This window comes from Pygocentrus nattereri, chromosome 7 (assembly GCF_015220715.1).
Source record: "Pygocentrus nattereri isolate fPygNat1 chromosome 7, fPygNat1.pri, whole genome shotgun sequence".
Taxonomy (NCBI): Eukaryota; Metazoa; Chordata; class Actinopteri; order Characiformes; family Serrasalmidae; genus Pygocentrus; species Pygocentrus nattereri.
In genome coordinates this window covers 41,610,882-41,624,276 of record NC_051217.1, presented here as the reverse complement: position 1 = coordinate 41,624,276, position 13,395 = coordinate 41,610,882, and the positions used below count along the sequence as shown (strand labels likewise).

At 39.7% G+C, this 13,395-nt stretch overlaps 1 protein-coding gene across 1 annotated transcript in view; it reads right to left on the bottom strand.

Moving 5' to 3' along the window:
* Positions 1-10,124, bottom strand: part of LOC108439021 (collagen and calcium-binding EGF domain-containing protein 1-like) — a 46,772-nt gene extending 36,648 nt beyond the window's left edge. Inside the window, exons 1-2 of the mRNA XM_017717186.2 lie at positions 9,918-10,124; positions 6,002-6,082 (exon numbers count right to left, since the gene is read on the bottom strand). Coding sequence (XP_017572675.2) covers positions 6,002-6,082; positions 9,918-10,006 — 170 coding nt within the window. The 5' untranslated portion in view covers positions 10,007-10,124. The remainder of the gene's footprint in view (positions 1-6,001; positions 6,083-9,917) is intronic.
* Positions 10,125-13,395: the final 3,271 nt, after the last annotated feature.

Below are 13,395 nucleotides of genomic sequence, written 5' to 3'. Positions count from 1 at the left end.
ACAGCAGCTTCACTTTGTGATTTTGCCCGGGTGAAAAAATGTCAGCTTCTTTTTTAACTCTTCTGTATCTTTTGCTCTGCATTCAGGTCTTTCAGGTTATCCTGATGTTTTGTCTCTTAGTGCCGTCTTAGATTAAGTTCTTTGAATACAGAAACAATAGCGCCACAAATGAGACAAACAGGTTTACCGGCAATGTCAGTAAACAGATACTCGGCCTCCCATCGGGTTTGAAAGGCTCTGCTTTCAGAATCAACTTTTCTCTTCAGCATCGTGAGGGGCAAGCTTCACAATAACTTGTAGCAACAGACACTAGACTTGATTGGCGCGGAAAGCGCTCCGAAAGGCAGCTGAAGCGCTGCAAAATGGGATCTGTAGTTTGTGTTACCAGCGCTTCATATTGCCAGGCCATTAGTAACAATAATATAAAATGATCTCGCGGGCTGGATATAATTGCGGGACGTGGCCCGCGGGCCTTGAGTTTAACACATATGGTCTATTGTAACCGGTGGAAATGTGTAATGAGTGCATGAGAGTGCGGCTAATTTACTTCACGCAGAATCAGAAATTTTATTTTCATGTTATTTAACACTCAAGCTGTCTCACATAAAGAGCCTATATCATGGAAAATCACATCAAAATGATTTTAATTGCATATTAAATTTAAATTTAATTTAGAAGTTCCAAAAAAGCCTATTCAGTCCCCAGTCCACATGGTCGATACATGAAAATTAAGCTGCAAGAACAGCCCGTATATATTTTATATATATATATATATATATATATATATATAAACCTTGCATCTCCAGAATGGTAATTTTACAGGAGAAGGAAAAAACCCACTTTACTTTTAATGTAAGTCAATGGAACCAGAATTTTTTCAAAGTAATTTTGAGCCATTTGTTTTGGTCCTTTCATCATGAAATTTTGAGACAATGTAGAAGACAACGCGTTTTTTCAAATTATGTCAAAAACTGAAAAATGTCAAAAATGGAGATACAAGGTTTTGTTCCAACAGCAGCGGTAATATATAATAATATATAATAACAGCCTGCAGCAGTTTTGTCTCAGCCCATTCACGATGAAGTTATTAGTGTCAGTCCTTTTTGAATGAGGCACAATACAGGACAGCCCATCACAGCAGAGCTCATTTACATATATCAGTCTTAAAAGCACAGTAACAAAACAACAGCCTGTTTAATGTTAAGGGATAAAGGGAGAATGGAAAATTAAGACATGCAGTGCACCATGTATACCTAGCATGCCTTTACAGACATCGTTAAAGAGGAACGAGTCAGAATTGCTCACAGTGGTGGTGATAAGAACCAGACGCTGAAGAGTTTAATGCCTCCACTGGAGGCATAAAATGTGTTGTAGACATGGCAACCCCTGGTTTCTATCGCCACCACTGTAAAGATATCAGTCTAAGTTTCTCTACAGCAAGGCATTTTACATCAAACCACTCTGAATGCCAAATTAAGGCACCTGCATTCCAGAGGAGCAGAATATAACGTTACGCACTTGGACGCAAATACGAGCGAACGTCTCACAGCGTCCAGCTCTGTTAAAACAAAACTGTCCACTGAACTGTATATTTTCTCTATCAGTGCCGGTTCTGGCCCTCTCAATGAGACCTAACGGGGGGGGGCACACATCTTCAGCCAACTGTTAAACTGTCATCTCATCTTTAGAATTTAGCTTCTTGAGTTTTACCCCCACAAGCAGACTCCAGCAGCACTGCTGTGTCTGATCCACTTCTACCAGCACCACCACCACATCAGTGTCACCGGAGCGCTGGGAATGACCACCACCCAAATAGTACCTGCTCTGTGGTGGTCCTGTGTGTACGGAAGTCTGGAGAGACCATAGAGGTGTTGATATTTTCTGTTATTTTGAGATAAGTTAATTATCCTGTGATCTCAAGACATAAACTTTATTATCTTGAGATCACAGGATAATTAACTCATTATCTCAAAGCAACAGCTTAATAACACGTTATTTAAAGATAACAACTTTGTTATTCTGAGACTACAAGACAATTAATTCATTATCTCAAGATAGAAACTTTGCTATCTTGTGATCACAAGATAAACAACTTTTATCTTGAGATAACAAAACATCTAACTCATTATTTTACGATAACTTGTCCTGAGATAACTAACTTGCTACTTCAAGATAATGACTATCTCAAGGTAAAAAGATAACTAGCTTGTTATTTCAAGATAACTTTTTTGTCTTCAGATAACAAGTTAATTATTCTGTTATCTCAAGATCACAATCCGGAAAATTGTAACTACCTCATGGCCTCTCTGTATGTTGGGGTCCTGATCACTGAAGATCAGGGTAAAAGGGGGTGACAAAGTATCAGAGAAACAGATGGACTACAGTCTGTAACTGTAGAACTACAAAGTGCAGCTATACAGTAAGTGGAGCTGATAAGATGGACTAGAAACGAGGAGGTGCTGGTTGGTTAGTGTAGTGGGCAACACCTCTGCCTTCTATGCTGTAGACTGGGGTTCAATCCCACCTGGGTAACCTCCCTACACTATACCAATAAGAGTCCTTGGGCAACACTCCTAACACTGCCTTCACCTACCTGTGTTAGTTGCTCTGGATAAGAGCGTCAGCCAAATGCTGTAAATGTAAAATGTAGGTGGTCATAATGTGAGTGACATATTAGCCAAATGGTCTCTCTCTGCCCTTCTCTCTCCGTTATCCTCTTTCAGTCCATTTCTTCATCTCTGTCTGCGGGTACAGAATAAAAATACAGTCCAGCTGAGCTCACTCTCTCTCTCGCACACACACACACACACACACACACACACACACACACACAGAATAAAGAAACATCATATGAAGCATGTGTATTTGGTTTGGCTCCACGCGGCTCGACCTCCAGCACAGACCGTACGAAACAACGCTCGGGTCCCTTTAGGCGTCTCGTTAAAGAGCCCATATCCTACACTTCTATACATTTTGTGCACATTTTATTCACTTTCCTCTGAAGTTCACGAATAACATTTGTGTGCTTTTTTTGTGCTAAACCAGTTCTTGCGCTGCCTAAAACACATGTTCTTTCAGAGCTGCAGCTACAAGGTCGGACACTCTTTACAGAACACAGAAATCCCTGAAGCAAACCACTCACTTTTCATCAAAACAAGCACTTTATCCTCAGATGATATTCTATTTTCAAATGATGTTTAGCATGTATGTGTTATTGAGAAAAGTCAGGCAGGGCTGTACGAAAAGCAGCATGTAAAAGATTTGGATTTGACTCACTTTCTTCACAATAACTCAGATTCACTACCAGGAGGTGCTACTAACACTTAATGAGTTACAGTCAGTTTGTAATTAAAACAAAGTATTGGGCAGGAAACGGTACCCAAGTTAAGACACTTTATGGGAGCCCATTACGGTCACTTAAAACAACAATGTCACCACAAAATCCAGCACCTTATTACTTTTTCAGCAAAACTAAGTCACTATTTGAGACACTATATCGTTTTAAGGTGCCACATCATTATTTTGATATGCTTTGTGTATACATGCATAAATGATGAGCATCTAAAAATAATAAATTAGTATCTCAAAACAATGACTTAGTATCTCAAAACAATGACTTAGTATCTTTAAATTATGAGTAAGCATCTCAAAATAATGAGAATTTCTGAAAAGTAATGACTTAGTGTCTTAGTACCTTACTAAATAATACCTTACAATAATGAGATAGGACCTGAAAACAATGACTTTGTATCTCAACATAATGACTTAGTATCTCAAAATTACAAGAAAGTTTCAAAATAATGACTTAGTATCTCAACATTGAGAAAGCATCTCAAAATGAGATAGAATATCAAAATAATGACGCAATGTCTCAACATTATGAAACAGCATCTCAAAATAATGAGAACATTTTTCAAAGTCATGACTTAGTACCTTTAAATAATAAGACACTAACAATAATGGGATAGGACATCAAAACAATGACTTAGTATCTCAAAATAATGAGGTAATCTCTCAAAACAATGACTTAGTATCTCAAAATACTGACTTAGTATCTTTAAATAATGAGACAGCGTTTCTAAATACTGAGAACATTTTGGGGTTAGCCTTAGCCAAACACTAGACCTTGTTTCCTCTCGCATCGCCTGAGGAGCTGCCTGACTCGGTCAGTTGCACTGGACAATATTGAAGTCTTGCACTTTTTCCCAACTGTCTGTCCAACAACCAGTGGACAGAATGATTGTAATATTTTCAGAATTTCTGCAGCGTCTGACGCTCGGAGGCTTGAGTCTACAGGCCGCACATAAAAGACAAATGCCTTGAGAAATTCAACCAAGCTGAGGTTGGCTTCTTATTCAAAGAATTCCGTTCCACCTTAAATGCTGCAGCAGTTACATTCAGGAGCCAGCCCAGGTTGCAGAATCTAATTGCTGCAGCATTTAAGGTGGACTGGAAATTCTAACAAAAAGTGTAACTATGGAATATTGACACAGATTTATGTGCTGTATATACTGCTCATTTCTGATTTTACTACTGTGCAAAACAAGTCTCAGATTTGGTTGTTAAAAAAGGTTCTTATTAAAAATTATAGCAATGGTTGCTACAAAAGAAGCCACATCAATGTCCGACCTCTCATTATCCTTCAGAATGAAGCCGACTGGTTTTGTTTTGTGCACTTTAGATATGCAGCACTGCTGTCAGAAGAAAACCTCACATCTCCAAAACAGCAACTTTATAGGAGAGAGAAAAAACTACTTTACTTTAAATGTAAGTCAATGGAACAGGACCTTTTTGCCCAGGTCATTTTGGGTCATTTCTTTTGGGTCCTTTATCATGACATTTACATACATTGTAAAGGGCAATAGGAATTTTCAAATTATGTCAAAAACTGAAAAATGACAAAACGAGGTTTTGTTACGAAAGCAGCGATATAAAGAACCTCCGCTCTGACCGGCTGATCCCTTCACTGCGATAACTGCTGCAGATCATATGTAGATGTGACATCACAACTATAAATAGTCGCAAATAGGCTTCGACTGAGCAATGTCTTCTGAAACTTCAGTATTTTCATCAAAAAAGCGAGGAAAATTTGATTTTCCACAATATGAGGGTACTAATACCAAACCACCAAGTTCACACAAAGAGCTTCGAGCTGGGCCTGATGTTGGTGGGATATATTGGTGGGTTTGAGGCTGGCAGCTCCATCCTGCAGTTTAAAAAGCTCTGGTCATTCTGATTCTCATGCAATTGTAATTGGAATCAGAATCAAGAGGCTTGAAGGGAAGGCACAGAAGTCCACTGTGTGGGATGTAGCGGGAGAGAGAGGGTGAAAGAAAAAGAGCCCAAGCCTGAAAAACGCCACAATCCCTCTTCCTCTGAATCCAGCCGGACTGAATGAGACACGAACAGTGTTACAGAGTTAAGCTGGACACTAAGCAGACGCTTCCCTCCATCTGACTCCCAGCACTCGCCTAATGTAGCACTTGGACTGGAGCAGAGATGGAGGTCTGATAGCGCTGGTGAAGGAAACGCTGGTCTGCTCTTGCTCTGGGTATGACTCTCTGGACCTCGTCAGAGTGGGTCTGTCTGGATACTCCAGGAAAGTGCTGGAAGAATCAAAGGCTGAACATGTTCCAGCAAACCTCAATACACGAACTTGACCTTCATGCACGAGGCCTTGTACACTTCAGATAAGATATGATTAGAGAGGTAGTCCAGAAACTGAGATCAGGAGGGGTGGGATAAGGATGAAGCGTCTCTTTGAGGGCTTCACGTTAACTACTGCTGGATTCGTGAGGGCGCCTCTCACCCTCTATCTACCTTATTAAAATCTAAATTTAGGCATAAGTGTAGACACAATCCAGGAGCAGTGCAGTGTAAAAGGGCCACAAAGACACTTCATTCATTTAATTTCCAGTCAAAACAGCCATTAAGTACAAATTATTAATATTTCTCTCAATCACATGATGCCATCAGCACTAGGAGCAAATCCTTGTCTTACCTGAGACACGTGCTGGTCTGGCCTCCAGCTCTGGTACACGGATACTCCACTGTTAGAATCTTATTATCTGGACACTCTTCACTGCCAGAAACACAAACAAATACCATAATATAACTTCATTCAATCATCTAACTTCACAGGACGGCTCATTTATACAGTCCATGCTAACAGAGACAAGAGAGAGGGGGGGGGCAGAGAGAGAGAGAGAGAGAGAGAGAGAGAGAGAGAGAGAGAGAGAGAGAGAGAGAGAGAGAGAGAGAGAGAGAGAGAGAGAGAGACACACACACAGACAGACAGACAGACAAACAGACAGACACATAGGGAGAGGGATGAAACAGAAAAACGGAGGGAGAGGGAGCAGGCAGACAGACCGAGACAGACAGACAAAAATAGTGAAAATCAGAGAGAGACAGACAGGCAGGTAGACAGAGAGAGGGTGCATACACACAGAGAGACAGACAAAGAGAGAGACAGACACACAGACAGAGAGAAAGAGAGAGAGACACAGGGGGGGAGAAGAGAGAGAGAGAGAGATAGGGAGGGAGGGAGAGAGAGAGAGAGAGAGAGAGAGATAAAGAGAGAGAGAGAGAGATAAAGAGAGAGAGAGAGAGAGAGAGAGAGAGAGAGAGAGAGAGAGAGATAGGGAGGGAGGAATGAGAGAGAGAGAGAGAGAGAGAGAGAGAGAGAGAGAGAGAGAGAGAGAGGGGCAGAGAGAGAGAGAGAGTGGAATGAGAGAGAGAGAGATAGGGAGGGAGGAGAGAGAGAGAGATAGAGAGAGATAGAGAGAGAGAGAGAGAGAGAGAGAGAGAGAGAGAGAGAGAGATAGGGAGGGAGGAGAGAGAGATAGAGAGAGAGATAGAGAGAGAGAGAGAGAGAGAGAGAGAGATAGAGAGAGAGAGAGAGATAGGGAGGGAGACAGAGAGAGAGAGAGAGAGAGAGAGAGAGAGAGAGAGAGAGAGAGATCCTGAGCTGGTCTGAGTTCAGGCTGTGGAGATTAGCAGCTGCTGAGAGATTGAAACGGTCAGAGCAGGAAGAAACTTCAGGGCTAATTAGTGAAGAGGTCAAAGAGCACAAAGAGCACAGACCCACTGATCTGCTTTACTGAGAAAGATCTAAATCACACCCAAGGAAGCTTTTCAGTCATAGATTCACCTCCGTAATGCATCAGCTGTCCAGTTTCACTGCGACGCAGAGATGCCCACTGCCCGTTTCTGCATTAGCCACACTACAGCATTAACTCTAATTAAAGGGGAATTCCACTGATTTTTCAAGATTTCTGGTTGACCTGAAGCTGTTCAGACTGGTGTGTTGTGAAACGGTTCATTGTAGAGAAACTTACTGACTTAGATTTCTTTACAGTGGTGGTGATAGGAACCAGACGTCCTGATGTCTTCAATGCAAATACAGCCAATTTACATACGATCCAAAATCACCAGTAAACCTACGCATATTTATGTTGTTGTACTGTTGATGGTAAAATAGTGGTCAAAATAAGTTTAACAAGTTTTATAAGTTTAAAAACTTTCATTCCACCATAAAGTGATTAATATAAATTGATTACCTTTTAGACCAAAAGGTAAAAATATCGTTTAGACTGAAAGTTTCACCACAAAACTACGATTAAACAATGTCTCAGGCATCAGGCAGTGAAGTCACAACCATCCATGTAATAGCTTTCTGTAAGGGAGCCTTTAGGGGCATTAAACTCTTGAGACGTCTGGTTCCAATCACCACCACAGTGAACAATTTTAACTCTAAGTTTCTCAGGAATTAAGCATTTTATGCCAAGCCACTCTGAATGATTTTGTTGACATGCTGACAAAGTAATTAATTTAACTAATTTAATTTAATTAAGTAAGTAATTTAACCCATCCATGAAGTGAAACACCACATACACATTAGTGACTACACACACACTAGTGAGCACACTTGCCCGGAGCGGTGGGCAGCCCTATCCACAGCGCCCAGGGAGTAATTGGGGGTTAGGTGTCTTGTTCAAGGACACCTCAGTCATGGACTGTCGGCACTGGGGATCGAACCGCCAACCTTCCGGTCACAAGGCCAGTTCCCGAACCTCCAGCCCACAACTGCCCCAAATTATGCACAAAACTTGAAAACTGGGTGGAGTTCCCCTTCAATTTAGCATGTAAATTATGTGCTTTTTCACAATCAAATCACCTCTTTAAATGGAAACTCCACCAATTCATTCGGAGTCATTCAGAGTGGTCACGCTTCGTTTTCCTGAAGTTGTCGTTCACAGTGGTGGTGATAGGAACCAGATGTCCGAATCATTGTTTTGCAACGGTTTTAAGGAGCTTTTGGCCTAAAATGTGTTCAACCATAGGACTGAAGTTAATAAGGGATTTCAACCACATGAAAACTTTCATCAGATTTGAGCTCGGGCGAAGACAGAGAACGTGTGCGCCACATGGATGGATATTTATAGTGAGCCTTAAAAGGGAATTCCACTGCTTCTTCAAAATTCCTGAATGACTCAACTGAGATGTAAACAAAGTCGTTCAGAGGGGTTTGATGTGAAATGGTTCATTCCAGAGAAACTCAAAGAGTCCTCTCCACCATGATTAAGATAAACGGACTAAAATATATTTGAATTTTTACAGGTGGACGTCTGGTTCCTATCACCACCACTGTGAACAGATTACACTGTAATTATTATTACAATCCAAAACCACCAGCTAGCCCACACCACATTACCCGTCTTATAACCTACTTCTGTTTTTTTTTTGTTTTTTTACTTATATTCGATGTTGATGAGGCTAAAATCGTGATAGATCTGAAAATAAAATGTTTATTTTGGGAACTATTTTGCCTCACAACGTCCTGCACGTACCTCCCAAATGTAAAATCCATCTTGGGCCAAAAGCTCCCCAGTGGCACACAGACATCCAGCAGTGCAATGCCGATTATTTCACGTCCCAACTTTCTCTGAGGGAGCTTTCAGAGGCATTAGACTCCTCAGACGTCCGGTTCCTATCGCCACCATCTTAGCATTTGTATTATGCGGACGTCTTCAAAATATGGGTGGAATTTCCCTTTAAGGTCAGTATCTCTCAGAGGTTTAAGCCTCTAACGTCAAAGTGTTAGTCATGCAGAACTGAGAGTCTGTTCCCACGACTTGGGCAGCAGATTAGTAGAGGAAATACCGCAAACATAAAACCTGCCTCTGATAAAAGCGCCATCACTCTAATCAGGAGAATAAAACCCCTCAGAAGCATCAGAACTCGCACGTCTCAACACACACAGCACCTACTGTCCCTTATTCTGCTCTTACATCAGACAAAGGCTGAAGGGGAATTCCACCAATCTTACAAAATTTCTGAACAACCCAGTCACTGAGACGTAAACAAACTCATTTGGTGTGGTTTGGGGTGAAATGGCTGATTGAAGAGACTCACTTACTTACAGTGGTGGTGATGGGAACCAGGGGTCGCCATGACAACAACACAACTATAGCCACTTTATGTGCTGTCCAAAACCCCCCAGAGAACCTCCCAAGTGTCCTCTGAGCTTTTATATGTGATACCAATGATGGTACTAGAGTCATCTGAAATCTGAAAATGATGGGGACTATTTTGCCACATAACGCCCTGTGTGTCCCTCTCTCCCATGAAGGGATTCCAAGAAATGGATATTTAAGCCAAATTTTAATCATAAAAAAAAACAACGTGTCAGTCATCAGGCAGTGTATTCATAACCAGATGTGTGAGGGAGCTTTTAAAGGTGGACGTCTGGTTCCCATCACCATCACTGTGAACACAGGATTTCACACCAAAGCGCTCTGAATGACCTTGAATCTCGGCTGTTGAGTTCTATACAAATTTTGGGAAGTCGGTGGAGTCGCCCTTCAAGCTCAGGAGCGGTACAGCAGGTTTAATCAGACTCTGTCAGCTCTTACCTGTCGCCGCTGGAGAAGCACGTGCGAAGCAAAAACACTCCGAAGAACACGAGACAGCGCGCGAGGGGCGCGCGAGCAAAGCGGGACATGACGTCGGCGCGCGAGCGTTTAATGCGGTTAATTAGAACGTTAATTAGACATTAATTAGAGCTTAATTAGATCGCGTAGAGATGGAGCCCGAGCGCTGGGTGTCCGCGTGCTGGAGCTCCCGCTGAAGTTTTGCTGAAACTCCGCATCCCCGGCAGCTGATCAGGGAGCAGTGACGTCACCGAGCGCGCTGCAGCGGCACACGGCGGCCGCTGGGGGCGCTAATGAGCGAAATGCATTCGGACATACAGTCAGTCCAGACATCAAATCACCCCAAGAGGGAGGTTCTCAGACACGGACTGGAAGAGGGCTGGACTACTTACACGTTCTCCATCCCCAACAGGCCTAAAGAGACTTTTAATAAAGTTTATCTGTGATTCTCTCTGGTCAAAACTGACCGACGCAGGTGGCGTTTTACAGTGGACGAAGTGCACAAGTCATGTACTTGAGTTAAAGTAGAGACCCTTAAGGTAAAATATTCCTCCAGTAAAAGTAGAAGTTCCTCCCTTTAGACCTCCACTTGAGTAAAAGTACTGAAGTATTTACCTTCAAATGTACTTAAGTATAAAGTAAAAGTACTAAAAGAGTAATTCTGGCTCTGATGTCCTGTTATCATTTTTATAACCAGACTGGCTTCATGAACTCATTTCAGGTGAAAGTCCTCCAGCGTCTCTCTTGGTAAACCAGTCTTTTAATAGAACGTCATTAATTAGTGACGCTGACGTCTATTAAAATGATCAGAAGCACAAAACACTGAAGGTAAACAGTTTCCATCAGGGAGAACCGAGTGGCTCTGAAATCACTTTTTACACACAAGCAAAGTTTCAGTTTCAGATTTATTTACAACTTAGTTCCAAGTTTAAGTTGAATAAAAACTGGCTTTAAACTCAGGATCACAGATGAGCTCCTTTACTATGTTGATCTGTAGGCGTCTGTTCATAAACATAAACCAGCCCAAACTCATTTACTATAAAATGAAATGGTGTTTGTAGAAATTCAGTAAAAAGCCGCGTCAGTCTCGACTGCATATGTGGACATATTTCTATATTGAGCTCTATTTACACAAAGTTAGGTTAGTTCATCATTTATGTTGAACAGACTCTCCCAAAGTTTTACGCTGCTGCGCTGACGTTGAACCGCGTGCTGCACTGGGTCGGTATGACCAACAGGTCAAAACCAGCTCTAAACAAAGTGACCGCTGGGCCCTGATTGGTGCTCTGGCTTTGCGCTTCTTTCGTTTTGACATGTGACGTTTTTATACACACAGAAACCAAAAGGAACGACAGATTTCTCAGATATTAGACTCTGAAATGTAGTGGAGTGAAAGTAAAAAGTAAAAATACTTCAGTAAAGTACAGATACACAGTAAAGTACTTAAGTACAGTAACGAATTACATTGACTCAGTTACTGTTCACCACTGGCGTTTTGTCAGGAGGGAAGTGAATCAGAGCTTCTCTCGTTTTCTGATTGGATCTTTGTCTCTTTTCTGCTCTCAGCTAAGTTCACTCACATAAGATGGTTCTTTACCAGTTCTTTAGTGAAGAAAATGGTTCTGTGTAGAACCATGAACTTTCACAGAACCCTTTGCATGATTAAGGGTTCTCTGCGTCATGAAAAGGTTCTTCAGATTGATGGAGAATGTGCGGTAGAAGGTTCTACATAGAGATTTTTAAAAAAATGTATCTATATAGCATTAAAAATGGTTCTTCTATTATTATGATGCCAAGCTAGTAACAAAACAAGAACCTTTTTTTGGTGCCCTTTTTGGTGGAGAACGTGCTGTAGCTGGATCTATATATAGAACATATTTGAAAAGGGTTCTAGATAGCACACAACATTCATCCTTTGTTACAGGCTTGATAGAAAAGAGACACTGTAATAAAAGAAGAGCCTTTTATGGTGCTATAAAGAAAAATATTCATTGTTCTATATAGAACCACCTACAACACATTCCCCATCAATCTGAAGAACGGAATCACAACGCAAAGAACCCTTAGCCATGCAAAGGGTTCTCTGAGTGTTCATGGTTCGTCGTAGAACCATTTTCCTTCCTAAAGAACTCTTGAAGCATCATCTTTTTTCAGTTTGAGTGAAAACATTTTTTCATTTCATTGTGCTTGCTATTTAATTCTGGTGCTGCTCTTGAATATTATTATTTAATTTTATTTAATTTGATAAACATGTTATTCATCACAACCAATTTTCCAATTTATTTCCAAAAAAGTTGCTCTCTGAAACAGAAATGGCACGTTGGACGGCATCCATTAAAATGGCAAATATCTGGAGCTCTGCAGGACAAGGGTGTGGTTTTCATTATGATATGTTTATTTAGTTAGTTATCAATTTATTTATTTTTTATTCAGTTAGTTATCCATTTATTTATTTACTTATCCATTTATTTATTTATTTACGTATCCATTTATTTATTTATTCAGCTATCCATGTATTTATTTATTTAGGTAATTATCCATTTTTTAATTAATTTATTTAGTTAGTTATCCATTTTTTTATTGATTTAGTTATCCATTTATTTATTTATTTATTTATTTATTTAGCTATCCATTTATTAATTTATTTAGTTCGTCATCCATTTATTTATTTAGTTACTTAGTTAGCTATTTTTTTATTTACTTATTTAGTTAGTTATCCATTTATTTATTTATTTAGTCAGTTATTCATTCATTTATTTATTTATTTAGTCAGTTATTCATTCATTTATTTATTTATTTAGTCAGTTATTCATTCATTTATTTATTTAGTTATCCATTTATTTAGTTAGTGAATTAGTTATTTATCCATTTATTTATGTATTTAGTTAGTTAATTAGTTAATTATGCACTTATTTACTAAGTTAGTTATCCATTTATTTATGTAGTTCATTACTTAGTTATCCATGTATTTATTTAGTTATTTAGTTATCCATTTATTTATTTAGTTAGTTGGTTAGTTGTCCATGTATTTATTTTATCACATTTCATTTTATCTTTTTATATTCCAGATGATTATGTCTGTTAATTTGCCCATTTAGTGTAACACGGTTTTGTGTGTTGCAAATGTCATTAATAATTATTATTATCACTTAATTTGCTTGATTTCTATATTTTATGCTTTTATTTTTTCTCTATCTATCTATCTATCTATCTATCTATCTATCTATCTATCTATCTATCTATCTATCTATAGAGAGAGAGAGAGAGACAGAGAGAGTTCGCTGTTGTCTGAGATACGAGGAAATATACATGATGCACAATTAAATAGGTTAGTGCAATAATTACTTGTCACTAAGTATATTTTAACTTTGACAGTGTTGTCGTCCAAGTCAAGCTCACAGCACAGATCTATGTCCACAAGGTGGTTTATAATAATAATAATAATAATAATAATAATAAT